General features: G+C 27.2%; 2 protein-coding genes and 1 pseudogene across 2 annotated transcripts; 1 reads left to right on the top strand and 2 right to left on the bottom strand.

Moving 5' to 3' along the window:
* Nucleotides 1-34: 34 nt before the first annotated feature.
* On the bottom strand, nucleotides 35-28,000 carry LOC126553165 (uncharacterized). Its single transcript, XM_050208336.1, has 2 exons — nucleotides 27,705-28,000; nucleotides 35-984 (listed from the first exon to the last, which is right to left on the bottom strand). The coding sequence occupies exons 1-2, from the start codon at nucleotides 27,998-28,000 to the stop codon at nucleotides 573-575; spliced, it is 708 nt and encodes a 235-aa protein (XP_050064293.1). The 3' UTR covers nucleotides 35-572.
* Nucleotides 10,405-12,828, top strand: LOC126553164 (uncharacterized). Its single transcript, XM_050208335.1, has 9 exons — nucleotides 10,405-10,594; nucleotides 10,669-10,839; nucleotides 10,917-11,006; nucleotides 11,084-11,158; nucleotides 11,246-11,431; nucleotides 11,882-11,995; nucleotides 12,075-12,325; nucleotides 12,414-12,573; nucleotides 12,641-12,828. Exons 1-9 carry the CDS (start codon nucleotides 10,405-10,407, stop codon nucleotides 12,778-12,780), a joined length of 1,377 nt encoding a protein of 458 aa, XP_050064292.1. The 3' UTR covers nucleotides 12,781-12,828.
* On the bottom strand, nucleotides 14,119-15,124 carry LOC126553166 (uncharacterized; annotated as a pseudogene).

The raw sequence follows: 28,000 nt of genomic DNA, 5'->3' as shown, positions 1-28,000 counted from the left end.
TAACTTTTTCGATCAAATAAAAAAAAAGACTAAATATATTACAGTTTTAATTTATTATTACTAATTTACAAATAATAAAATAATAAGGATCTTTTTAAATAAACAGCTTATAATACTTTATACTGAAAATCTAGGGCACCAGGGCCCATAAAATAGTCAGCAAAGTAATCCCTCACTTCAATGCCTTCTGAACGAGTGTCTGTTCCACGAGCTTCTATGTCATCCAGGCTATGGGTTTCAGAATCTTCAAAATTAATTCCGTCTCTCTTACGAACAAAATTATGTAATATACAACACGCTTTGATGATAATGTCAGTAAATTCAGGTTCCACTTGTATGGGAGTATGCAACACACGCCATTTATTTGCAAGAACTCCGAAAGCACACTCAACTGTCCGCCTTGCTCTACTCAATCGATAATTAAATACACGTCGAGTATCAGTTAGGTTACGTCCTGGATATGGTCTTAATAAATGTGTATGTAGAGCGAAAGCTTCGTCCCCAATAAAAACAAATGGCTGTGGATTGTTATTTGTGTTTGGTAAAGGATTTGGTTCAGGAAGATTAAGTTTTTAAGCATATAACATTTTGCCGAATGGGCATTCCTTAAATATATTGGAGTCCCCTTCTCGACCATAAGACCCGACATCGATTGTGATAAATTGTAAATTTGCATCGGCTACAGCCATGAGTACCACAGAAAAAAACTTTTTGTAATTGAAAAACAATGATCCAGAATTACTAGGATTTTTACATCGGATATGTTTGCCGTCAATAGCGCCTAAGCAATTTGGAAAGTTTGTTTTAACATTAAATACATTTGAAATCTCCAACCAGTCATTCGTGGTCGGCACAGGCATCTCTGTTGGCTGTAAAACTGTCCACAATGCTTGACACGTTTCTTTAACTATTATTCCGATCGTACTCCTTCCAACTCGGAAATCAAATTTCAAAGCAGCAAAATAGGTGCCAGTTGATAAATATCTTTAATGAAAAAAAAAAAAAAAACACATCGTTTAGGTTTTATAGTATAGGTAGGTAGGTACCTACCTACATTTTTAATAAAATACTGATATAAATGATAGATTCTGAGCGGAGTGAATAATGTATTCAATTTTCAATGATCTATTTATATTACATATTATTTTATTTGAGTCTGTATATACGATAAGTAGTCAAAAAATGCTTCGAGTAGGTACATTATGCAATATTTTCATCAAATGTCTAACATTATTAAGCATTTTATGTTATACATAATAATATTTTCAAAATATTTTGAAATTATTTACCTAAGCTATTTAATACGCATAAGAGACTATCGACTTTGATAAGTTGTTCTAAAATTATTGTTGTTAAAATTTATTACATAGCCACATAGGCGTAGGTATATTACAAGGTCATAAATTGTTATTGGTGTACCTAATGAAAAAGATAAGTTGAGCATAATTTTACAATAATTTTTTATAAGTGTCTAAAATTTGAATTTTGCCAAATTCTTGAATAATTGCAAATTATTTAGAAATATATTGTATATTACTTTTCATGTAGGTATACAGATAACTAAAAAAAAAAAAAATAAAATAAAAGTTTTTGTAAAATCAATAAAATCATTGCTTCGATCAAAATAAAAAAACTAATAACATATCAACAATTTAAAATATGTTAGATAAATAATAAAACAATTGACATATACCTTTATAGGTATTCAACACAACTTAAAATTCTTTTATTAGGTATTTATTAAATTTAAATTATTTTATTAGGTTTCATTAAGTATTTTTTTTGTATGAATAAATTATAGTTAAAGAAATGAAAACTAAATGGCGGCATATTCGTGATCACTACTCAAAGTTCTTAAACCAGGGGGTCTATTCTCGAAAACTACGTAAGGGAAATGAACGAGCAAAATGTACGTAATCCGCCATTTTTACGTATTGTTTCAAAATTTCGTATTCTCGAAACTTTTCGAACGAAACGTATACGTAAATATTCGTAATCGACGTTCGCCAACCCCGTACGTAACAAATTGAATATTTCGTATTCATTTTCGTACGATTTGTTATCTTATATTAGTTATCATTTTTGTTTTCATTATTGACTTATTCGCTTATTGTTTAATCTGCATTTGAATTTAAGAAAGTTTTTATTTTATTTAACAGAATTAAAAACCGCATTCTTTAAACTTTAAATAAAATGGCTCTCGATGAAATTTTTAATTTAGAACTTTTGGGGGCTTTAGAAGAAGCCGAAAATAGAGCTATAGGGAATCGGCCTAGGCAATACTATAATGCCCAAAATGTAATGGAAGGTTTGTACAATAGTAATAAATAACGTATAGTATTTAAAGCCTTCTTAGTAGTTAGTTCATACCTACTTAATTACATTATACTCATTATAATTTTAGAACTGTCTGACCTTCAATTTATAAAAAAGTTTAGACTCACTAAGACATTGGTTCAAGAGTTAATAAATATATTAGCACCGTACATGACTGAACCAACTAGATCTTCTTCAATCACAATTAAAACAAAAGTCAAGTCATAATTATTTATTTCTATATTAATAATAATAATTAATTATGATAAAATGTTGTATGTATTGTTAATCATTATTAGGTTTTGACAGCTTTGCGGTTTTTTGCTAGTGGTTCATATCAGCTAGATATTGGTGACAATAGGTCATCAGCACTAAGTCAGCCATCTGTTAGCAGATGTATTGCTGAAGTATCTAATGCATTAAACCAACCGGATATTGTAAAAAGATACATTAGCTTCCCGGATAACTTTCAAAAATTAAATGCAATACGTAGAGGGTAAACAATTTTTTTCACTTATATTTGTCTAAAATCTTAATAGTACCTATACTATAAGTGTACTTAAAAAAATAAATTTTTACATAAATTGAACATTGGATATGATTTTCAAATCGCTATATTTGTTCTAAACATAAACAGATTTCTTGATAAAAAAGGAGTGCCTGGGGTCGTAGGGACTATAGACTGCACTCATGTAGCCATATTTCCACCTCCTTCAGAAGGATTATATCCTGAGCACATTTATGTGAACCGCAAAGGTTACCACAGCATTAATGTGCAATTAGTAAGTTATTAAAGTACATTATAAGTAGTATAATCTATTTTCGGTGTATACTTTTTATTTGAGTAGAAATGTAGAACCAAAATGGTACCTAGAACTTTTAATACTTATAAGATTATTAATACATGATTAGTTCAATATTAGCTGTTAATAAAAAAAAAAAACCATTGTTTATTTTAATTTTAATATGTCACATTATTACTCTGTTATTGATTAAAGATTTGTGACTCTGATGCAAGAATAATGAATGTTAATGCTAAATATCCAGGTAGCACTAATGACTCATTTATATGGCGTCAAAGTGTGATATCCACATACATGGAAAACTTGCATGACAATGGACACACTTCATATTTTTTATTAGGTAGAAATGATAATTTTTATGTTTACAAAATATAAATCTTAAACACTTACAGTAGTTAATTAATACTTTGTTAACAGAAAATAATTTTGGATCTATTATATTATTCTTATTATTAGGTGATTCAGGATATCCACTTAGGCCTTGGCTCTTAACACCATTAAGTGATCCTATTCCTGATACGCCTGAGTCCTTGTTTAATAAGTGGTTGACTAGTACACCGGTCGACCATTGAAAGATGTAATGGGATCTTAAAAATGAGATTTAGGTATTTAAAATAAACTAAAATAAAAAAATTACCACTTATGAGAACTATTAAATATTAAAAATGTGTTTATTAGATGTTTATTAAAACACAGAGTTTTGCACTATAATCCAGAACGAGCTTCGAAAATCATAGTGTCTTGTTGTATCCTTCACAATATGTGTATCAATGCGAATTTGCCTGTTCCTCAGAGAGAACCAGATGATCCTCTAGACATTGATTTTGGCATATATGGTGTTCCTGAATTGAATCCAATGAATCCTACAATAAATCCTCAACTAGCTGCAAGGCCGAAGAGTACAACAACTGCTTATTAGATCCTATTTTACTTAATAAACATTTTTTTTTTCAATCATAATTCTATAATTAAAAATTATAAAAATAAACATTATTACAATAAACTAACATCAAAGTCAGGCAGTTAATAACTTGAAATAATATTCTTTTACCAATCACCAATATATTTAGTATTTAATAAGCATTAGAAAACATTATAGCTTTATAGTTAAAAACTGAACTGAAATGATATATTAAGAGTTTAATATTTAAATCATGATAGAACTAATACTTCCACCCAAGATATTCACTCACCTTAATTGAATTTGTTTAGTTAATTATACATATTATACAATATACATCAAACCATAATATACTCTTTATATTAAATATAGCATTAATATACATCATGCAACATGCATCATTTATTTAACAATTTATTTTTATATACTAATATTATATTATTAATTTATATATTAATATAATTTTTATATTTTATTATTATATATTTTTTATTTATTTATTTATTTATTAGTTTTATACGTAGCTGCAATGCTTTCAGCTATCAAAGCCAAGGCATTAGCCTTTTTTTCCTTGGCCACTGTCTGCCTATCCAAAAGCAGGAGTTTTTGCTTATAGTAGTTGGCTTTTAACTTGTTTCTTTCCGAACTTATTGCAGATAAGGAATGCGATACTTCCACTGTATGGGAAAGAATATTTTTCTTCTTTCCGAAATTCTTTCCAGAATTTCTCCTAATAAAAATTATTATATAGATAGGTAATAAATCCTTTCACTCTAATATTAACACACAATTTGTTCTACTGAATGCAAATTTGCTATGCTCTATGTATGTAAGCATTATATTAACTATAAAATATATTTATTATTCATCATAAAGAACACACCTTATTGGAGACTTTGGTAACTCGATAGATGAAAAATATTCTGGTACAGCAGATGACATATCATTGTCAATTTCAGTAATTTCCTCAAGACCACTAAAACAGCTAAGATACTATTATATACTAAAATACATTATATTCAGTAACCACCCCACATAGCAATTTAAACATATTCAATATTTAACAGATATGTTACTTACAATATTAAAAAATTACACATTGGTGCAATATGTTTTTTACATGTTTGAGCAAAATATTGTTCAAAAATATTCATATCATATTTCAAAAATATGTTTCTAGAGTTATTTTGACAACATGTTGGTTCAATTATTGGTACAATGTTTTTTTTTTATGTAAAACAAATATTTTTATAAAATACATAATTAAAACGCGTTGACAATATTTCTTTAAGATAGTTGTAACAATATTATACAACAATATGTTAAAAATAAGTTATCTCTACATCAAAATAATATGTAGTTATTATGTAACTTATTTAAAAACAAAATTAATATAAAATAAGTGTTCAAGTCTCAAACTCAGTTAATATTCTTAGGTTAAGTTCATACGCGCTATATCGGCGAGCAAAACGCGACACCGTCGGAGTGGTTGTGGCACGTATGAACTTGATAAATGTAAACATTGTAAACTAAAAACGTAAAAACGCAAGCGTACGATACCTACGCGTCCATATGAAACGGGCCTAAGGTTAGTATCAATCACACTATGCGTTTTGTCGATTGCCGACAGAAAAGGAAAAATCGATCGGTAATTGAACCATAATACCCAAAATTAAATAGGTTTAAATATAAATCATTGCGTTATCTGGGCCAGACTAGACCGATTTGCACCTTGCGGAAACGCCGCGCCGGGAAGCATATTACCAGAGCCCGGTTGTGAAACAATGTATGGTATGGTAATATGCCGCTGCGGGGGGAACGAACCGATCAAAAGACGTCTGGAAACGACCGTTCACCGCACCATGACGCATATTTTTATTTTAATTTGGAAATCCCAATGTATCCCAATGCAACCACTGCCCGCTGCCCCGCTATCCGACAGTCCATAATCGGTCTGCGTTATCGGCTGCCGCCTATCGGTCGTAATGATGTCGCGAGAACACGAAGTGCCATAGAGTGTCTATGTAGGCGCGGAGGGTGGTGGGCATTTCCAACGGTCGTCACTCGTCACTCTTCAATCATTCTCCGTCGAATGGTCGAACTTTGCCTCTTTTGTAGTTTTGTCTACTCTTCTGTGAACTGTATTCTATTATTTTTTATGCCGTCGGTCACCAGTGATTTTATAATATAAAATGTTGACTTTTTAAACGATTTACGTTTTGTGTCTAACGACTCCAACGGTCGTCACTCGTTCGTTGTCGGAATTTGTGTCTTACTATCTGGCTGGTAGTCGCCAATCGCTATCAGTGGACAGTGATTAGTGATTACCTATTAGGTATATTGTATTATTCATTTCAAAATACCTTTTTAGTGAATATTATACATACATTCTGGTAAGTACCTATTTCATGTTATTATGTGTTAATGCTTTAATTTTAACTTTATTTCTTTTGTTATGAAAAAGTATTTACCTATCGACCTTAAAATTACTTACCCAAATAGTACTATTAAATTAAAGAATAATAAGTAGGTAATAAACATGTATTATATTAGTTGAATTTGTAGTTTTATTTAATTTCTAATAGGTGATTTTCTTAATTTGTTAATCATTATTGTTATTTGTAATTATACCTAAGGGCTAAGACAAACTGAAATGTTTTGTTTTGTTACATAGGTAAGTAATAAGTAAATATTAAATTAGTTGCTAATATAAAGTGTCTGATCCGTGTAATCTATACCTAGTCATAATTTAACCTGGCAGCTGGCTATTATATTAGGGTACACCATTATTGCACTTGTTTTTATAGTTTTAAATACTTATAGTTTGTTATATATCTATGCACAAATCTATCTGTTTACAATGAATTTAAAATATTTTAATTTTTTTTTTATGGTAATTGATAAAATGTTAAGTATAAATTGTACAAAGGGACAATTTTCTGGTAGTAATCTTCTATTTTATTTAAATTTGTTATTGCAATAGTTAAAGGTAAATGCAATAACTTATTGTAATATTTTAAATACTTAATTTTTCCAATTTAATTTATTATGTTATTTATACCATATTAAAATAGTTATCTACCATGATAATTGCCTAGGTACCTTACCCATAATAAGCTCAATAAATATTACCATAATATTATTATTTTTATTACATTACATTTGAGAATTTTAGATTCTGAACGAAGTGATACAATGATGTGTGTGTATTTTTTTTGGCCCAATCAAAAAAATAATTGAAAATTTAATACAAATTTCCTCATAAGTTATTCTTATAGTAATTAAAAAATGATAAGAATACATAGGTAAACACAATTTATTTTATTAGCATTTGAAGTTCAAATATTGACAAAAATTTGTCAAAACCATGAATATTTGCAAATTATTTTGTAGGTATAATTCATAACAATTTTTGTCTAAGTAGCTAAGAGTTTAAAATTCAATACGAGATTTTCCATAAGAGTTAGGTTTATAATAAGTATAAAAGAACTTAATTCTGGTGTATTCAGGCCATTAAAACATAAACCACCTTTTTCACCAACCACTAGAAATTATATCCTAGGCTGACAAATCATCTTCGTTCAGAATCGTTTTTCGTATACAATGATACCTATTATTGGATTCAAATTTAACACTCCTATAATATATAATAATGATCCATACGGCACCTAATGTACAGCAGAGCGGTACCCACTTACCCACTTTTTTTTTTTTTTTTGACCCCCCTAAAATATTATTTATGGGTCTCTATGCCAATGACCACATTATATTATACTATAAACACCAATAATTTTATAGGGTTATTAGTGATTATTTAAATTTTAAATTCTGTAATTTAGTGGTATAGTAAATATTGAGTAAAAGTTCTAGAATTTAATATTGAAACTAATTTTTTTTAAATATTAATATAGGCAGTAGTATTAGAAGAGTAATCTTCCGTGTACTTAGTTTATTTATTATAACAAATATTAATTAGACCATTTTTTTTTTTAATTTAAATTTAATTTTCATTATTAGAAAAAAATTGAAATATATAAAATTAATAATTACTTATTTAGTGTAAGATGATACGGAGCTATCGTTCAAAACGTCGGAAAATTCAAGAAGAACTAGCATTTCTTAATGATCGAACAACTATTTTAAACTCAGTTAAACCATTAAATGAATTGGTTCTTGATACAAATAATGTAGTAAAAAGTTCATCTGTTCCATCATTTACTTTAACAAAGTCTAATGTTTTGGACTCTGATGAAAATTATACTCTTGACACTCAACATTATCAAGAACAAACAAACAAAGAAAAAAGTAATATTTTCATTAAAAATCCAATTGTAAATCAATGTGTTGAATCTACTTTTAATATTACTAACAATGTTGGGACCAGCTCAAATACAAATAATTTCGTGAATGATTCTGAAATCTTAAAATCAAACTTAGCTAACTGGGCAATTAAACGTAATGTCGCTCAAAATACAGTAAATGATCTTTTATCAATTTTAAAACAACACAAATGTTTTGCAGAAATTCCAAATGACTGTAGGACATTATTAAGTTCTAGTTCAACAAAAACAAAAAATATTAGGTTTGTTAATCCAGGTAATTATTATCACTTTGGCTTAAAAATAGGAATTGAAAATACTTTAAAACGTGTCAAGATTGAAGGTAACATCAAAGTAGTTGTTGGAATAGATGGCTTACCATTAGCAAAAAGTAGTTCAAGCCAATTCTGGCCTATTTTAGCATACCTAGACTCGTACAAAGACTATATATTTTTGATTGGTCTCTATCATGGGCATAAAAAACCGGCTGATAGCAATGATTTTTTAAGGGATTTTATAGATGAAGCAGAAGATTTAGTTAAAAATGGTATTTATTTAGATAATACTATAAGAACAGTTTCTATTCATGCAATTTGTGCTGATGCTCCAGCAAAGTCTTTTATTTTGAAAATCAAAGGGCATACTGGTTATTTTTCCTGCACCAGGTGTTTTGCTGAGGGTGAACATGTCGGAAGTACTTGCTTCCCATTTAAAGATAGTAATTCTAGAGAAAGAACACACGAAGATTATATTAACAGACGTCAAGAAGAACACCATGTAGGCGATTCATTATCTGATTTAATACGTATTCCCGGTTTCGATATGGTAAAGTCTTTCCCCTTAGATTATATGCACCTAGTGGCATTAGGAGTTATGAGGAAACTTATTCATTTATGGTTGCATAAAGGACCTTTAACAGTACGTTTACCAAGTTGGAAAATTAAAAAAATTAGTACAAATTTAATGTTTCTCAAATCTACAATAACTTGTGATTTTGTACGAAAACCAAGACCAATTCAAGATATTGGTCATTGGAAGGCTACCGAGCTTCGTCAGTTTTTACTTTATACCGGACCACTTGCTTTAAAAAATGTACTCAAAGATAAAGTATATAATCATTTTATGGTTTTGAATATTGCATTGACTATTTTATTAAGTCCAAATATTGATGAAAAATTATTGAATTATTCTGATAAACTCTTAAAGCATTTTGTGAAAAACTTTGAAGAAATTTATGGCTCAAAATATATATCCCATAATGTTCATGGTTTGATACACATATCTAAAGATTATAATCGCTTTGGTCCTTTAGATTTTTGTTGTTGTTTTCCGTTTGAAAATCATATGAAAATTTTAAAAAAAATGGTAAGGAAACATCACAAACCACTTGAGCAAGTAGTTCGGCGATATGATGATCAAATAAAAAATCTCATAGTGGAATCTGTTAGTGATCAACAGAATAGAAATATATTTTTTAATTATGAGCATAATAATGGTCCTTTACTGGAAACTGTGTGTGGTCCTCAATATTTGAAAATTACAATAAATAATAAAATGATTTTAAATATACGAAATTCATCTGATATATATGTATTAACTAAGGCTATGGAAGTAGTTAAAGTAATTAATATTGCACATTGTATTTTAACTAAAGAACCTATAATAATTGGTTATTATTATAAAAATAAAGAATCATTCTATGACAGACCAATTAATTCAGAAAAATTAGATATTTACATAGTGAGCAATTTATCTAATAATTTAAAATGTTGGAAAATAATAGATATTCATAAAAAAATTATGTTATTTTCTTATGAAAACCAGCAAGTAACATTTCCAATACTACATTCAGAATGTTAAACCAAATGTATATAAAATTGTATATAACTGTAATATATTTTTCTTTTATAAATCTTAAAGAAACAAAAAAATAACATGCATAATTTTTTATTAATAGGCATCATAACATATATTTTATAAATGTAGGTAAATACTTTCTGTAGAAAATATTTAAGTACTTGAACTAATTAATTTGTGATTTTTATTAATTTTAATTTTTAGAAGTATGTGGTTAGTTGTACATTTTACCCAAGACAATTCAGTGTCAGCTGTTCCAAAATCATGGTGGAAACATGGCTATTGTGCTTGGCCAAAAAAAAATAAGAATACCAGTAAATTGATTGAATCAAAACAAAAACCAAATAAAATTGATTATGAATATTTTAAAGCAAGATTATTAACAGAAAATCCTATAGGTAATTATGTAATTTTATTAAAAGTCACCATTATAATTAATGTTAAATTAAACTATTGTCTTATCGTGTTCTAGCTTCTTATAATGAAGCCAGATGTAAAGCATTAAAAGCGCAAAGTACTTCTGATTTGTCCGCGACGGAGAATGTTAAATTCAAATTTAAAACTAAAAATAAAAAGAATTATCAAAAATCAAAGAAATCTCCAATTAACGAACCTGACTATAGTTCTGCACCTGAATTTTCTGGTAGACATATAATATAATATTATTAATAAAATTATAAAATCAAAAATAAGTATTATATTTAAGTTTGTACTATAAAGATTCTAGTGTTGGTGATTTTGATGACAGTGATAAAGATAAATTGTATAGTCCGAAATGTTCAAAAATAATTCAAAATAAATTTGATTTAAGTAAGAAATTTATTTTTAAAACCTAAGTTTGACAAAATTATATTTATATTATTATTAATGTTTTGTAATTATAATAGGCCCAAGTTATAATTCTATTGACAATGTTGGTAAAAACAAGAAATTCTCTTCAAATAAAGTATCTATTATAGAAGGTATATATATTTTTGATTTTAAATGAGTTAATATAATTTAGTTATTTGGTACTTTATTTTTCACTAATAAAAAAAATATTATTATAGAGAACATTGACATTATTATAAATAGTCCAAGTGGAAAGTGGAAAGTTCAACCCAATGATATGTCTCCTATATGTAATATTTCTATCAATAAATGTAACAATGATAAAATATTGCAAAATGAACATAAATCTCCTTTGTCCAGGCAATTAAGCAATGTCAAAAAATGTTTGTTTCCTAATAATACAAGTAAAGTAGTTTTTATCGATATTTAAATAATAATTGATTTAAAAAAATATTAAACTTGTTCTTCACCAGATCAAGTGTAGAAATATTAATGAATACCTATTGAAATTGTAGTATGTTTCAAGTTAATGCCATAAAATCTTTTGTGTAACATCTATTTTCATGCACTTAATTTGTATTTTATAATTTTACATTTCCAAGTTAAGTATCTACAAAATATTATTATATTTTGATAAAATTATTGTTTGTATTTTGATCTTTTTAGTTTTAAATATGTCTTTTAAAATCCAATATAGAGTAATTATATTATAATAATATTTTAGGTATACTCATAAATATATTATACAATTTATTAGATATAATAATATATTAAATATACTATTAGCATGATATTTTTTTTGGAGAATTTAATATTTACAAAGGTTTAACTTTTTACATTTAATTTAATTTTAGATTTTATAGAAGAGGATATGATAGTTAATGATAACCTTGCAATAAATGGATCACAAGTTGCTGATACTGATTTATGTTTAAATAAAATGTCTCATCTTGCTCAAGAGTTTAAACGTAAGTCATACTTTGTATTTTAACATAATCATCAAATACTATTTTTCTTGGTTAATAATATTGAAACATCATTTTACAGAATGTTATGATTATACAAAGACATCTTTGACTAATATCAAATTTGATATTAAAAATTTAGTATATACAGTGAATGAAATCAAAAGCATGGTGGAACATGCTGTAAATGTTTTGAACACCTCTGGTTCATTAATAAGCAATCAAGACAATCACAGCAATTTATTGAACACTGAAAACGTTCCCATCAGTAATGAGCAAACTCTTGAAAATGTTGAAACTGAACTTGAAAATGCTACAACCAGGTCCCAAGTAGTAAGTTTATCAAAAATAGTTTTGATTTTTACTTTAAATATCTTATTAATTTTCACATTACATGTTAATTGTTCTTTGGTTTTAATAGGTTAATGAACTATCCAGATTAGTAGGTAGATCAATATCAGACTCAGTACGCCGTATGATGCAAAAATTGTTTGATGATACATGGCTTAAGTATTATTCTTATATTGGACATAAAGGAAAAAACAAATTGTCATCTCTCAGTTCTTGTAAAATTATTTTTGGTAAAAACTACATATATTTACCTTTCACGCAACATGTATTTAAATACTAAATATATAATTCCTATAGATGCAATTCATCTATGCTCAAAATTTGAAAAAGTACCGGATATAGAAATCGCATTGTCAATTAGCAAGTGGATGGCACAAGCAAGCAATCGCTTAAAAAAGAAATGTACCAATAGCGAAAGCATTATTAATACACTTTAAATTTTTTCAATTTATTTCGTTTTTTTTTTCATTTAATTGATTAATTCTTAAACTGGAGTCAAGAATTGTACAAGTTGTTTTAATTTTTAATTTTGTTTTAATTATAAAGATACATACCTATATATAATATGAGTGTACACTGTGCATATAATAAATATTATATATAATTTATATATTATCTATAAAATATGTTTGTTTTTATTATTTATATTAATACATTTAAACAATAATAGTAAAATTGTATAGCAGTATGCATATGCTATAATGTATAGTATGATACGCATAACTATTAATGTGTAAAATGTATTTCAATAATTAGATTGCAATCCGATTTATCAGATAATAAATCCATGGGCATAGATAGGAAATATTTTCGAAAGAAGTTTTGGTCAAATATACATTAAATTTAATCCACAATCATTTTTTGTTAAAATGTTTTATCTTTAATTTCGAGGGGTGTATGAACACTCAAAATACCCCCCCCCCCTTACCTACGTCCATGAACAAATCATATAACCACGTTAATTTTTGTAAAATAGCAAGCTATGCCTATGCAACATTTAAAAATACATTTAACAAATATTCAAAGGCAATCTTTTCAAAATATTTATAAACCCAAATAAAACAATATTTCAAAAAGTTATTGTTGCAATATGGAATTTTCTGCCACAAATCGTTGTCACAATGTTGTGACAATATTTTGAACACTTAAATTACACAAAAAAAACAAATTATAGCAATATTTACATGTTTTTAGAGAATGTTGTAAAAATATGTGTAACACATTTAATTGCTATGTGGGACTTATATAATATTAATTTACCAATGAGTTTATTTAAATAACCAACCTACCCATCAAACATCTCTTCAACATCATTCCTATCCAAATCATTTGAAGATACATGTTGGGTACTGTCATTTGTCACATTATCATAACATGCAGTTGTATCTTCGATCAATCTTAAGTATATATAGATTATATATATAGATATATTATAATATATATATATTATATATATATATATATATATATATAGATTAATAAAAAAGAAAAATTAATAATACTTACTACCTACTTACTATGATGCTTACTAATAGTTGCTAATATAGGTGAAAATACTATTTTATACTACAATAATGAATGAGTTGAATATCCCTATCCAAATCATTTGAAGATACATGTTGGGTACTGTCATTTGTCACATTATTATAACATGCAGTTGTATCTTCGATCAATCTTAAGTATATATAGATTATATATATAATATATATATATATAATATATTATAATATATATAATTATATATATATATATAGATTAATAAAAAAGAAAAATTAATAATACTTACTACCTACTTACTATGATACTTACTAATAGTTGCTAATATAGGTGAAAATACTATTTTATACTACAACAATGAATGAGTTGAATACTTTTACTAAAGTACTTTATAAAACTGTTAAAACATAACTTACAGAGTGTTTGCTTTTAAAAAGGTCATATCTGCTGGACTTTCAGATACAGAAGTATGCCCTTCAACCACAGTAGGACCCAAAACATCTAAAACTTTTTTCTCCAACTCGCTCAGCTCACTATAGTCTATCTCACCACCACCTGTCTTATTCTGCTCTTTTCTCATAATACCAGCTTTTCCTTTATATTAGTTTTCAAATCACACCATGTCTGAAAATTATATAACAGGTTATCTAGGTACTCAAAACATAAATAAATAAATAAATAAATAGGTAACCTCTATTAACAATAATAATTATGGTTAAAAAGTAGAGTTTGGATTTTAAGGTAATTCTTGTATAGAATTGTGATTCATATAGTTTTTATGAAAAAGGGGTAACTAATGTTAACCCTTTAAATTTATTTTTTTATATTTTACGGTAATTTACCAATTTATCATAACCATTTTATTTATACCTATTTATGGTACAAATCTAAAACCTATATATAATTGATAATTGTTAAAATACAATTACAATGATAGGTATGCATTTTTTTCTGTGCGTCATTATTATTACTTATATTACTTTTAAATCCAAACTCTAATAACGAGAAATTAAAATTACATTGTTTTCTATTATAAATATTTACCTTTTTCCATTCGTTCCAAGATTTATTTGATCCAACCTCACTGTTCAACGCATTTGCCACATTCTCCCATAATTTTTGACGCTGTTTCACTGTAGATTTTATAGTGTTTTTCCCTGATACGAGCTCGGGATGAAACACTATAAAATCTACCAACATATTTTTCTGTCTGTCCGTGGAGTTCGGTTTTCTTACTTTTCTCGAATCCATTTCACAAGAATGAAGAAAATAAACGCGGAAATATAAAATTATATGCAGAAATGTAAAATTGTACGTGAAAAAAAAACTATTAAAATGGAATAAATAACCATATGATAAATAGAAAACAAAAGAACAAAACCGAGTACCAACGCACTAATTATTAATCAAAATTATTACCTAAGATAAATCAATACCTAATTATTTATCAATATTCATTACTACGCGTCTAGTGTCTACGCCAAATGCCAAAATGCCGATCGGTTGTGATTATATATTTTTTAGAAAGCGCCAAAACTTGTGATAATATGTGATAAAATGGACATTTTACAGAGTTACCAACTACACTTTTAATGATTTGTACGTTCGATTTATTCGTATACGAATTGGTCGTTTAGATTACTCGTATGCTGTTCAAGAATACGAGATAATGAACGTAGACGAGCAAAGGTTACGAATTGCTCGTATACGAGTAATTACGTATACGTTTGGTCGTTCTTTTCGAGAATAGACCCCCAGACGAAAAGTGGCGATAGCGCGAAAAAAAGAAAATATGTGTATGCAGAATCCCTCTCATTTTTGCAGCATACAATTGAAAAAAGAGAAGGTAACAATATATTGTTTAAATTTGATAGGTAGGTAGTTAAATACTTTTTTTAAAGAATAACAATTATTAAAAGTTATAATTATTATATAACATTAGATACAATAACAATACTTAATCATTTTTAGTTTAAATATTTTCGAAAACAAAAATTCTTCAATTTTAATATTAAAATAAAAGAAAATATATTCATCATTCCATTAGTGCTTGGATTTTCTTTAATAGTACCTTATCTGATAGGAAAGTGAATGTAGTTGGTACTTTGGGGGGTTAAATAAAATTTTTCCAGTTTTTTTCAAAAGTACCGTGAAAAACAAATGGAAAATTAAGGAAAAACGGGAATTTTTACACAACATTGATTTTTGACAAAACATATTTTGTTTCGATTTTTCAGTTTCTACACATCATACCGTTTTCAAAATATTTTAACTTATTTTAAACTGTTTACGAACATTTTCAGTTTCCAATTTTCTTTTTTTTTTTTTATAATTGTCAATTAAATTTTGTTTTGTGGGCCAAAAACTCTGAATTTTAATACAAGGTTCCTGATATATATTGATAGAATAGCAGTTGAAAAATATTGAAAATACATAAGCACGATTTTTTTGAAATCTTGACAACATTTATCAAAATCTCGAAAATTATAAATCATTATAATAAAAAAACTTTAAAATATTTTTATAACTTTTTATAACTAATAAATAATAGCAATAAAACCATGTGGTGCACCACGTACCTTAGGTATGATTATGATGCCCCGTGGTGACCAGATCCGTATATAATATTTTAATAAGTTACTAATTTTAATTTTAATAGTAACTGAATATTAAACCAAGCTATAAATTCTAATCTACGAGTAGAATCTCCTGCACGCAAATGTTGGACAAAATCACATTTATACGGGTGCATTTTGTGTTTTTTTAGAATTTTTTGGACATAACCATATGAAACTCCAATTTCGCGAGCAATATGCCTAATTGATGAACGTGGATTAGCTCGTATGTATGCTAGTACCTGTAATTCTGTATCTTCGTCAAATACTGCTCTACGCCTTTGTTGGTTGATTTGTCTGCCAGGAAATCTCCCTTCTTGATTTAATCCTTGTAAAAGTCTTAAGATATAATTATGAGGAGGATGGTATCTTTCTGGGAATCGTTCGGAATACGTCCTAGCACATAGACGTACATTACGCTGGCATTCGCCATAAATTAACAGCAACTCTACTTTTTCAGCGTTATTCATATTTAAACAATAACAAAATTATAAAAACACTAAATAACCAGATATTACACGAATATCACATAAACTTTGGTATGGGTCTAGTTAAAGAATAAAACCAAAATGATCTTTTTCTTAAAACAAAATATCTTAATAGTTACATTATCTGATTATCTTATCGTTATTAGAACTATTGAAAAATAAAATAAAATTCCACTATAAAAATAGTTAAAATTGTAATCGTATTATAGCAGTTTACTAAACAAAAATTATATCACACAGGTACTCGGGATATCCATCAAGACGACGTACGATATTATTAAATTATTATTTATAAACAGATAAGGTATAATTAGGTATTAATTTGCAATATTTTTTTTATTTCCAGTAGTTATAAGTGAACATTTCGTTTAAAATTATGCAAATTATAAAATTATGCAAAAACTCAAATGTTGACATCTCTAACTTTGTCAGTTTTGTAAATAGAAAAAAACTTTTTATACAAAAAACGTTTTAAAAAAATAATCTATCCGAATATGTAAAAAAAAAGTAGTGTTTTCATTTAAAAAAATGTAAGTTGTATTGCGCATGCGCACACCAAAAGTGTTAAAAATTTGAATATCATAAATAAATGTGTATTTAAGTACTATCTTTCATTTAGTAAAAACCCCATTTCTATACAAGGTCATCGTTCTGAAATTTAGTGGTACCTCTTAGCGTGATCACACTGTATAATAATTTTAATAAGTTACAATAAATAATAACAGGATGATCTGGCACACGCACATAAGCCCCGCTAAACATACACGAAGAATCAAATAATAATCTGCAGCCAAACCAATAAGACAACACCGAGAGACATTATCCAATGACAATTCATTATATGTTAGAACGATCTCCTGCAAATATAAATATAATAATATTCAAACAACAGCAGCAGAAGATGACCGAACGATACGTACCAAAAACCGACATTCACCGAATACTGAGCCAAACCAGTGGCGCCGAACCCATATGTTAGGTGTGGCGGCTGCCACACCTAATTTAGGGGGTGGGTACCCCCTAGCATTGGTAGTTTTTAAGCATACAAATTGTACGATTTTATAATTAAAATACTATGAAGAAGCAGTGGACATAATAAAATGCGAACTGGTCTATTCATAGTGTTATAGCGTACACCATACGTGATGGTATATCGTGTGATTGCGTTTGAAAAAGCAGATAACTATACAGTATATACTTTTAATTACGATTAATTACCAATATTATACCTAATTAATTTCTAAATCTACAACAGCGGTAAGCTGCTACAGCTAGTTCACGCCTTCACGGTATTTTACCTAGGCAATACATAGTGAAAACATATATATGATAGTATTGATATTATTAAACTGTTAGTGTTACCGAGATTATATATTTTTGTAATACAAGAATAATATAATTTTATAAATTTAGATTTCTTCGAATAAAAAACACTAACAAGAAATACATTACATATGAAATCGACTATATATGATTTTATGAAATATATGGATAATAATAATTTAAAACTATTTATAGATTTATGGGTAATTTAATAATTACACTGATAACTGATAGCCGATAGGTTATTCAGTTATTGGTCATACGACGCACACACACAAGTTTGAGCACTCACTAAAACAAAAATTATTAAGTGTGTACAATAAGACGTATAGCTGTGTACTGAAATCTATGAAATTACGTTTTATATTTGACAAATTATTTTATTTTATTGACAAAAAGCCTCTTAATATTTGTATTTATATTTTATTTGTTCTCAAATTATTTGAAAATTTAAAATGTCAAGTTTGTTTGTTTATGTGGCAAAAAAAGTTGAATTTGAACGATATAAATTGGAAACGTCATGTAACATCATGTAAAATTGTAAAATTAAAAAATACGAATCCAGGCAATGTTTTATCAAATTATTTTTCACAAAAACAAAAAAACAAATCTTCAGTTGATGACATTATTTTAAAAAAAGGTAAGTAGTATATATAAGTAAGTAATATTTTTATAACTAAAGGTTGAACATTTTAAAGATTTTCATAAATAATTTATACTGTAGGTAACCAAAAAATCTAAAAAAATATATAAACACATCTCTTTTTTAGACAATTTAATTTTGAATTTAGACAAAATTACATATCTAAACCAAGAATAACGATTTTAGTTATTTTGTTATAATTTAAAAATATTATTTTTTGATATATGAAACTTTTAGAGTATATTGTTATATTTTATATACACTCAATGGTATTTTAAAATATAATGTTTTGGGGATAAACGAATTTAACTAACTATAGTAAATACTAAAACTAATTGCTTTATTCACAATATAAAATCACCAAAAATACACTTAGTAAGGTATGGACTGATTGACCGTCTTCGCTCAGAATCGTCTTTCTGATGAAATGATATTATATCATTGAATTCAAATTTAACACAATCCATTACAGTGACTAACTTGTAATCTACTGTACAGTAGAGCGACATCCACCTACCCGCCCTTTTTTTTTAAATTTTTTTGTAACAAAAAAAAAAAAAATTACTTTATATAGAACGACGGGTAATTTTACGGAAGATCCATAAGAAAACGAAGAAGGGGACCTCAATGTTGAATCAGATGAACTTGAAGGGGATGAGGTGATTATGTCGACTTTAAATTACCCAAAACAGAATTATTCTAAAAACTCAACAAAGTCAAAAACAAGAAACCAAATGACGCCATTTCAAAGAGCACTTTTAAATTCGTTATCCGCTTCCGCTTCTGAAGAGAAAATGTTAGTTCTGATCCAGATAAAGCTTTTTTTCTCTTTATTACCTGATTATAAAAAATTAAATTGTGACCAAAAATGGATTTTCGATTGCTAACATTACAGTTTTTTAAAAATATTTCGACACAAACCAAAGAAACTCAACCTACAGTTTTCCAATACAATCAAACTCCGTCAAATTTACATCAAAGTACTCCACCCTAATTTCAAAATCAATCATTTTCATATTCACCATTTAATCTTGGTTTCCCCGATAATCAACCTCTTGTCCCTCCAATTTCTCTATCACAGTACGAAACTAATTTCAATCCACATCCAACACATTCCGTAATTAATAATCCGTATACATCTTCTTCCTATCCAATGACTTCTGAGCAATCCGAACGCATTCAAAATAAAGAACACTTATAATATATAATATAATATTTGTATATTTTTAACATTCGCATTTTTTAAAAAAAAATATTTTATTATTTACTATCATATATCTAAGTCAGATATTTAAAAAGATGCTTCTTTAAAATAATTAAATTTGTATTTTATTTATTTATTATTATTTTTTGTTTTGTTTTATATCTAAGTTAAATATTAAAAAGGACACTCTTTAAAATTATATTTGTAAATTTATTTATTTATTTATTGTTATTTTATATCTAAGTCAGATATTTAAAAGGATACTCCTTTAATATAATTAAATTTTTATTGTTTATTATTATTATTTTTATTTGTTTATACAATATAAGTAATTTTTTTTAACCATATATAAATAAAAATTATATTTGCAACAGCCAACAGTCTTTTCTTTCATAATTTATGCAACTAAATTGATTATTGATGTTTAAAATTTAACTTACCTCAAAGTAATTGTGAGGCGTTCTTCGGCACATATAGGTTTACGAAATGTTGTGGTAGTTTTCGTTATGTGAGGCCGTACATTTTCTAATAGCTCATCAAAACTCGAGACTGACATTCGATAGTATTCAAAAAAATTTTCCGGGTAACGTCTTATATTCTCAAAAAAATTTTAAATTGTTCACTTTGTTCTCGATCATTATTCATTGGATGCACCCAGTACCTCCGTTCTACAGGTTCGTCTAACAAACCGAATGCCTCAGCTACAGCAATAACTTTAACCCTTTTCCGATTCATTCTCAATATAACTTTTAAGCTATATTACCTATGATTAAATATAAATTAATGTATTTTAAAAGTTTAAAGCTTACGAAATTAAAATATATATAATATATATATATATATATATATATATAGATTAATAAAAAAGAAAAATTAATAATACTTACTACCTACTTACTATGATGCTTACTAATAGTTGCTAATATAGGTGAAAATACTATTTTATACTACAATAATGAATGAGTTGAATATCCCTATCCAAATCATTTGAAGATACATGTTGGGTACTGTCATTTGTCACATTATTATAACATGGAGTTGTATCTTCGATCAATCTTAAGTATATATAGATTATATATATATATATATATATATATAATATATTATAATATATATAATTATATATATATATATAGATTAATAAAAAAGAAAAATTAATAATACTTACTACCTACTTACTATGATACTTACTAATAGTTGCTAATATAGGTGAAAATACTATTTTATACTACAACAATGAATGAGTTGAATACTTTTACTAAAGTACTTTATAAAACTGTTAAAACATAACTTACAGAGTGTTTGCTTTTAAAAAGGTCATATCTGCTGGACTTTCAGATACAGAAGTATGCCCTTCAACCACAGTAGGACCCAAAACATCTAAAACTTTTTTCTCCAACTCGCTCAGCTCACTATAGTCTATCTCACCACCACCTGTCTTATTCTGCTCTTTTCTCATAATACCAGCTTTTCCTTTATATTAGTTTTCAAATCACACCATGTCTGAAAATTATATAACAGGTTATCTAGGTACTCAAAACATAAATAAATAAATAAATAAATAGGTAACCTCTATTAACAATAATAATTATGGTTAAAAAGTAGAGTTTGGATTTTAAGGTAATTCTTGTATAGAATTGTGATTCATATAGTTTTTATGAAAAAGGGGTAACTAATGTTAACCCTTTAAATTTAATTTTTTTATATTTTACGGTAATTTACCAATTTATCATAACCATTTTATTTTTACCTATTTATGGTACAAATCTAAAACCTATATATAATTGATAATTGTTAAAATACAATTACAATGATAGGTATGCATTTTTTTCTGTGCGTCATTATTATTACTTATATTACTTTTAAATCCAAACTCTAATAACGAGAAATTAAAATTACATTGTTTTCTATTATAAATATTTACCTTTTTCATTCGTTCCAAGATTTATTTGGTCCAACCTCACTGTTCAAGGCATTTGCCACATTCTCCCATAATTTTTGACGCTGTTTCACTGTAGATTTTATAGTGTTTTTCCCTGATACGAGCTCGGGATGAAACACTATAAAATCTACCAACATATTTTTCTGTCTGTCCGTGGAGTTCGGTTTTCTTACTTTTCTCGAATCCATTTCACAAGAATGAAGAAAATAAACACGGAAATATAAAATTATATGCAGAAATTGTACGTGAAAAAAAAACTATTAAAATGGAATAAATAACCATATGATAAATAGAAAACAAAAGAACAAAACCGAGTACCAACGCACTAATTATTAATCAAAATTATTACCTAAGATAAATCAATACCTAATTATTTATCAATTTTCATTACTACGCGTCTAGACGTCTACGCCAAATGCCGATCGGTTGTGATTATATATTTTTTAGAAAAACCGCCAAAACTTGTGATAATATGTGATAAAATGGACATTTTACAGAGTTACCAACTACACTTTTAATGATTTGTACGTTCGATTTATTCGTATACGAATTGGTCGTTTAGATTACTCGTATGCTGTTCAAGAATACGAGATAATGAACGTAGACGAGCAAAGGTTACGAATTGCTCGTATACGAGTAATTACGTATACGTTTGGTCGTTCTTTTCGAGAATAGACCCCCAGACGAAAAGTGGCGATAGCGCGAAAAAAAGAAAATATGTGTATGCAGAATCCCTCTCATTTTTGCAGCATACAATTGAAAAAAGAAGGTAACAATATATTGTTTAAATTTGATAGGTAGGTAGTTAAATACTTTTTTTAAAGAATAACAATTATTAAAAGTTATAATTATTATATAACATTAGATACAATAACAATACTTAATCATTTTTAGTTTAAATATTTTCGAAAACAAAAATTCTTCAATTTTAATATTAAAATAAAAGAAAATATATTCATCATTCCATTAGTGCTTGGATTTTCTTTAATAGTACCTTATCTGATAGGAAAGTGAATGTAGTTGGTACTTTGGGGGGTTAAAAGTAAAATTTTTCCAGTTTTTTTCAAAAGTACCGTGAAAAACAAATGGAAAATTAAGGAAAAAACGGAATTTTTACACAACATTGATTTTTGACAAAACATATTTTTTGTTTCGATTTTTCAGTTTCTACACATCATACCGTTTTCAAAATATTTTAACTTATTTTAAACTGTTTACGAACATTTTCAGTTTCCAATTTTCTTAGTTTTTTTTTTTATAATTGTCAATTAAATTTTGTTTTGTGGGCCAAAAACTCTGAATTTTAATACAAGGTTCCTGATATATATTGATAGAATAGCAGTTGAAAAATATTGAAAATACATAAGCACGATTTTTTTGAAATCTTGACAACATTTATCAAAATCTCGAAAATTATAAATCATTATAATAAAAAAACTTTAAAATATTTTTATAACTTTTTATAACTAATAATAATAGCAATAAAACCATGTGGTGCACCACGTACCTTAGGTATGATTATGATGCCCCGTGGTGACCAGATCCGTATATAATAATTTTAATAAGTTACTAATTTTAATTTTAATAGTAACTGAATATTAAACCAAGCTATAAATTCTAATCTACGAGTAGAATCTCCTGCACGCAAATGTTGGACAAAATCACATTTATACGGGTGCATTTTGTGTTTTTTTAGAATTTTTTGGACATAACCATATGAAACTCCAATTTCGCGAGCAATATGCCTAATTGATGAACGTGGATTAGCTCGTATGTATGCTAGTACCTGTAATTCTGTATCTTCGTCAAATACTGCTCTACGCCTTTGTTGGTTGATTTGTCTGCCAGGAAATCTCCCTTCTTGATTTAATCCTTGTAAAAGTCTTAAGATATAATTATGAGGAGGATGGTATCTTTCTGGGAATCGTTCGGAATACGTCCTAGCACATAGACGTACATTACGCTGGCATTCGCCATAAATTAACAGCAACTCTACTTTTTCAGCGTTATTCATATTTAAACAATAACAAAATTATAAAAACACTAAATAACCAGATATTACACGAATATCACATAAACTTTGGTATGGGTCTAGTTAAAGAATAAAACCAAAATGATCTTTTTCTTAAAACAAAATATCTTAATAGTTACATTATCTGATTATCTTATCGTTATTAGAACTATTGAAAAATAAAATAAAATTCCACTATAAAAATAGTTAAAATTGTAATCGTATTATAGCAGTTTACTAAACAAAAATTATATCACACAGGTACTCGGGATATCCATCAAGACGACGTACGATATTATTAAATTATTATTTATAAACAGATAAGGTATAATTAGGTATTAATTTGGCAATATTTTTTTTATTTCCAGTAGTTATAAGTGAACATTTCGTTTAAAATTATGCAAATTATAAAATTATGCAAAAACTCAAATGTTGACATCTCTAACTTTGTCAGTTTTGTAAATAGAAAAAAACTTTTTATACAAAAAACGTTTTAAAAAAATAATCTATCCGAATATGTAAAAAAAAAGTAGTGTTTTCATTTAAAAAAATGTAAGTTGTATTGCGCATGCGCACACCAAAAGTGTTAAAAATTTGAATATCATAAATAAATGTGTATTTAAGTACTATCTTTCATTTAGTAAAAACCCCATTTCTATACAAGGTCATCGTTCTGAAATATTTAGTGGTACCTCTTAGCGTGATCACACTGTATAATAATTTTAATAAGTTACAATAAATAATAACAGGATGATCTGGCACACGCACATAAGCCCCGCTAAACATACACGAAGAATCAAATAATAATCTGCAGCCAAACCAATAAGACAACACCGAGAGACATTATCCAATGACAATTCATTATATGTTAGAACGATCTCCTGCAAATATAAATATAATAATATTCAAACAACAGCAGCAGAAGATGACCGAACGATACGTACCAAAAACCGACATTCACCGAATACTGAGCCAAACCAGTGGCGCCGAACCCATATGTTAGGTGTGGCGGCTGCCACACCTAATTTAGGGGGTGGGTACCCCCTAGCATTGGTAGTTTTTAAGCATACAAATTGTACGATTTTATAATTAAAATACTATGAAGAAGCAGTGGACATAATAAAATGCGAACTGGTCTATTCATAGTGTTATAGCGTACACCATACGTGATGGTATATCGTGTGATTGCGTTTGAAAAAGCAGATAACTATACAGTATATACTTTTAATTACGATTAATTACCAATATTATACCTAATTAATTTCTAAATCTACAACAGCGGTAAGCTGCTACAGCTAGTTCACGCCTTCACGGTATTTTACCTAGGCAATACATAGTGAAAACATATATATGATAGTATTGATATTATTAAACTGTTAGTGTTACCGAGATTATATATTTTTGTAATACAAGAATAATATAATTTTGTATAAATTTAGATTTCTTCGAATAAAACAACTAACAAGAAATACATTACATTATGAAATCGACTATTATATGATTTTATGAAATATATGGATAATAATAATTTAAAACTATTTATAGATTTATGGGTAATTTAATAATTACACTGATAACTGATAGCCGATAGGTTATTCAGTTATTGGTCATACGACGCACACACACAAGTTTGAGCACTCACTAAAACAAAAATTATTAAGTGTGTACAATAAGACGTATAGCTTGTGTACTGAAATCTATGAAATTACGTTTTATATTTGACAAATTTTTATTTTATTGACAAAAAGCCTCTTAATATTTGTATTTATATTTTATTTGTTCTCAAATTATTTGAAAATTAAAATGTCAAGTTTGGTTGTTTTTATGTGGCAAAAAAAGTTGAATTTGAACGATATAAATTGGAAACGTCATGTAACATCATGTAAAATTGTAAAATTAAAAAATACGAATCCAGGCAATGTTTTATCAAATTATTTTTCACAAAAACAAAAAAACAAATCTTCAGTTGATGACATTATTTTAAAAAAAGGTAAGTAGTATATATAAGTAAGTAATATTTTTATAACTAAAGGTTGAACATTTTAAAGATTTTCATAAATAATTTATACTGTAGGTAACCAAAAAATCTAAAAAAATATATAAACACATCTCTTTTTTATAGACAATTTAATTTTGAATTTAGACAAAATTACATATCTAAACCAAGAATAACGATTTTAGTTATTTTGTTATAATTTAAAAATATTATTTTTTGATATATGAAACTTTTAGAGTATATTGTTATATTTTATATACACTCAATGGTATTTTAAAATATAATGTTTTGGGGATAAACGAATTTAACTAACTATAGTAAATACTAAAACTAATTGCTTTATTCACAATATAAAATCACCAAAAATACACTTAGTAAGGTATGGACTGATTGACCGTCTTCGCTCAGAATCGTCTTTCTGATGAAATGATATTATATCATTGAATTCAAATTTAACACAATCCATTACAGTGACTAACTTGTAATCTACTGTACAGTAGAGCGACATCCACCTACCCGCCCTTTTTTTTTAAATTTTTTTGTAACAAAAAAAAAAAAATTACTTATATAGAACGACGGGTAATTTTACGGAAGATCCATAAGAAAACGAAGAAGGGGACCTCAATGTTGAATCAGATGAACTTGAAGGGGATGAGGTGATTATGTCGACTTTAAATTACCCAAAACAGAATTATTCTAAAAACTCAACAAAGTCAAAAACAAGAAACCAAATGACGCCATTTCAAAGAGCACTTTTAAATTCGTTATCCGCTTCCGCTTCTGAAGAAGAAAATGTTAGTTCTGATCCAGATAAAGCTTTTTTATTCTCTTTATACCTGATTATAAAAAATTAAATTGTGACCAAAAATGGATTTTCGATTGCTAACATTACAGTTTTTTAAAAATATTTCGACACAAACCAAAGAAACTCAACCTACAGTTTTCCAATACAATCAAACTCCGTCAAATTTACATCAAAGTACTCCACCCTAATTTCAAAATCAATCATTTTCATATTCACCATTTAATCTTGGTTTCCCCGATAATCAACCTCTTGTCCCTCCAATTTCTCTATCACAGTACGAAACTAATTCAATCCACATCCAACACATTCCGTAATTAATAATCCGTATACATCTTCTTCCTATCCAATGACTTCTGAGCAATCCGAACGCATTCAAAATAAAGAACACTTATAATATAAATAATATAATATTTGTATATTTTTAACATTCGCATTTTTTAAAAAAAAATATTTTATTATTTACTATCATATATCTAAGTCAGATATTTAAAAAGATGCTTCTTTAAAATAATTAAATTTGTATTTTATTTATTTATTATTATTTTTGTTTTGTTTTATATCTAAGTTAAATATTAAAAAGGACACTCTTTAAAATTATATTTGTAAATTTATTTATTTATTTATTGTTATTTTATATCTAAGTCAGATATTTAAAAGGATACTCCTTTAATATAATTAAATTTTTATTGTTTATTATTATTATTTTTATTTGTTTATACAATATAAGTAATTTTTTTTAACCATATATAAATAAAATTATATTTGCAACAGCCAACAGTCTTTTCTTTCATAATTTATGCAACTAAATTGATTATTGATGTTTAAAATTTAACTTACCTCAAAGTAATTGTGAGGCGTTCTTCGGCACATATAGGTTTACGAAATGTTGTGGTAGTTTTCGTTATGTGAGGCCGTACATTTTCTAATAGCTCATCAAAACTCGAGACTGACATTCGATAGTATTCAAAAAAATTTTCCGGGTAACGTCTTATATTCTCAAAAAAATTTTTAAATTGTTCACTTTGTTCTCGATCATTATTCATTGGATGCACCCAGTACCTCCGTTCTACAGGTTCGTCTAACAAACCGAATGCCTCAGCTACAGCAATAACTTTAACCCTTTTCCGATTCAT

The sequence above is a fragment of the Aphis gossypii genome, unplaced genomic scaffold (genome assembly GCF_020184175.1).
Source record: "Aphis gossypii isolate Hap1 unplaced genomic scaffold, ASM2018417v2 Contig00088, whole genome shotgun sequence".
Classification (NCBI taxonomy): Eukaryota; Metazoa; Arthropoda; class Insecta; order Hemiptera; family Aphididae; genus Aphis; species Aphis gossypii.
Note: the sequence above shows the minus strand (reverse complement) of the source record. Positions and strands in the feature narration are given on the sequence as shown.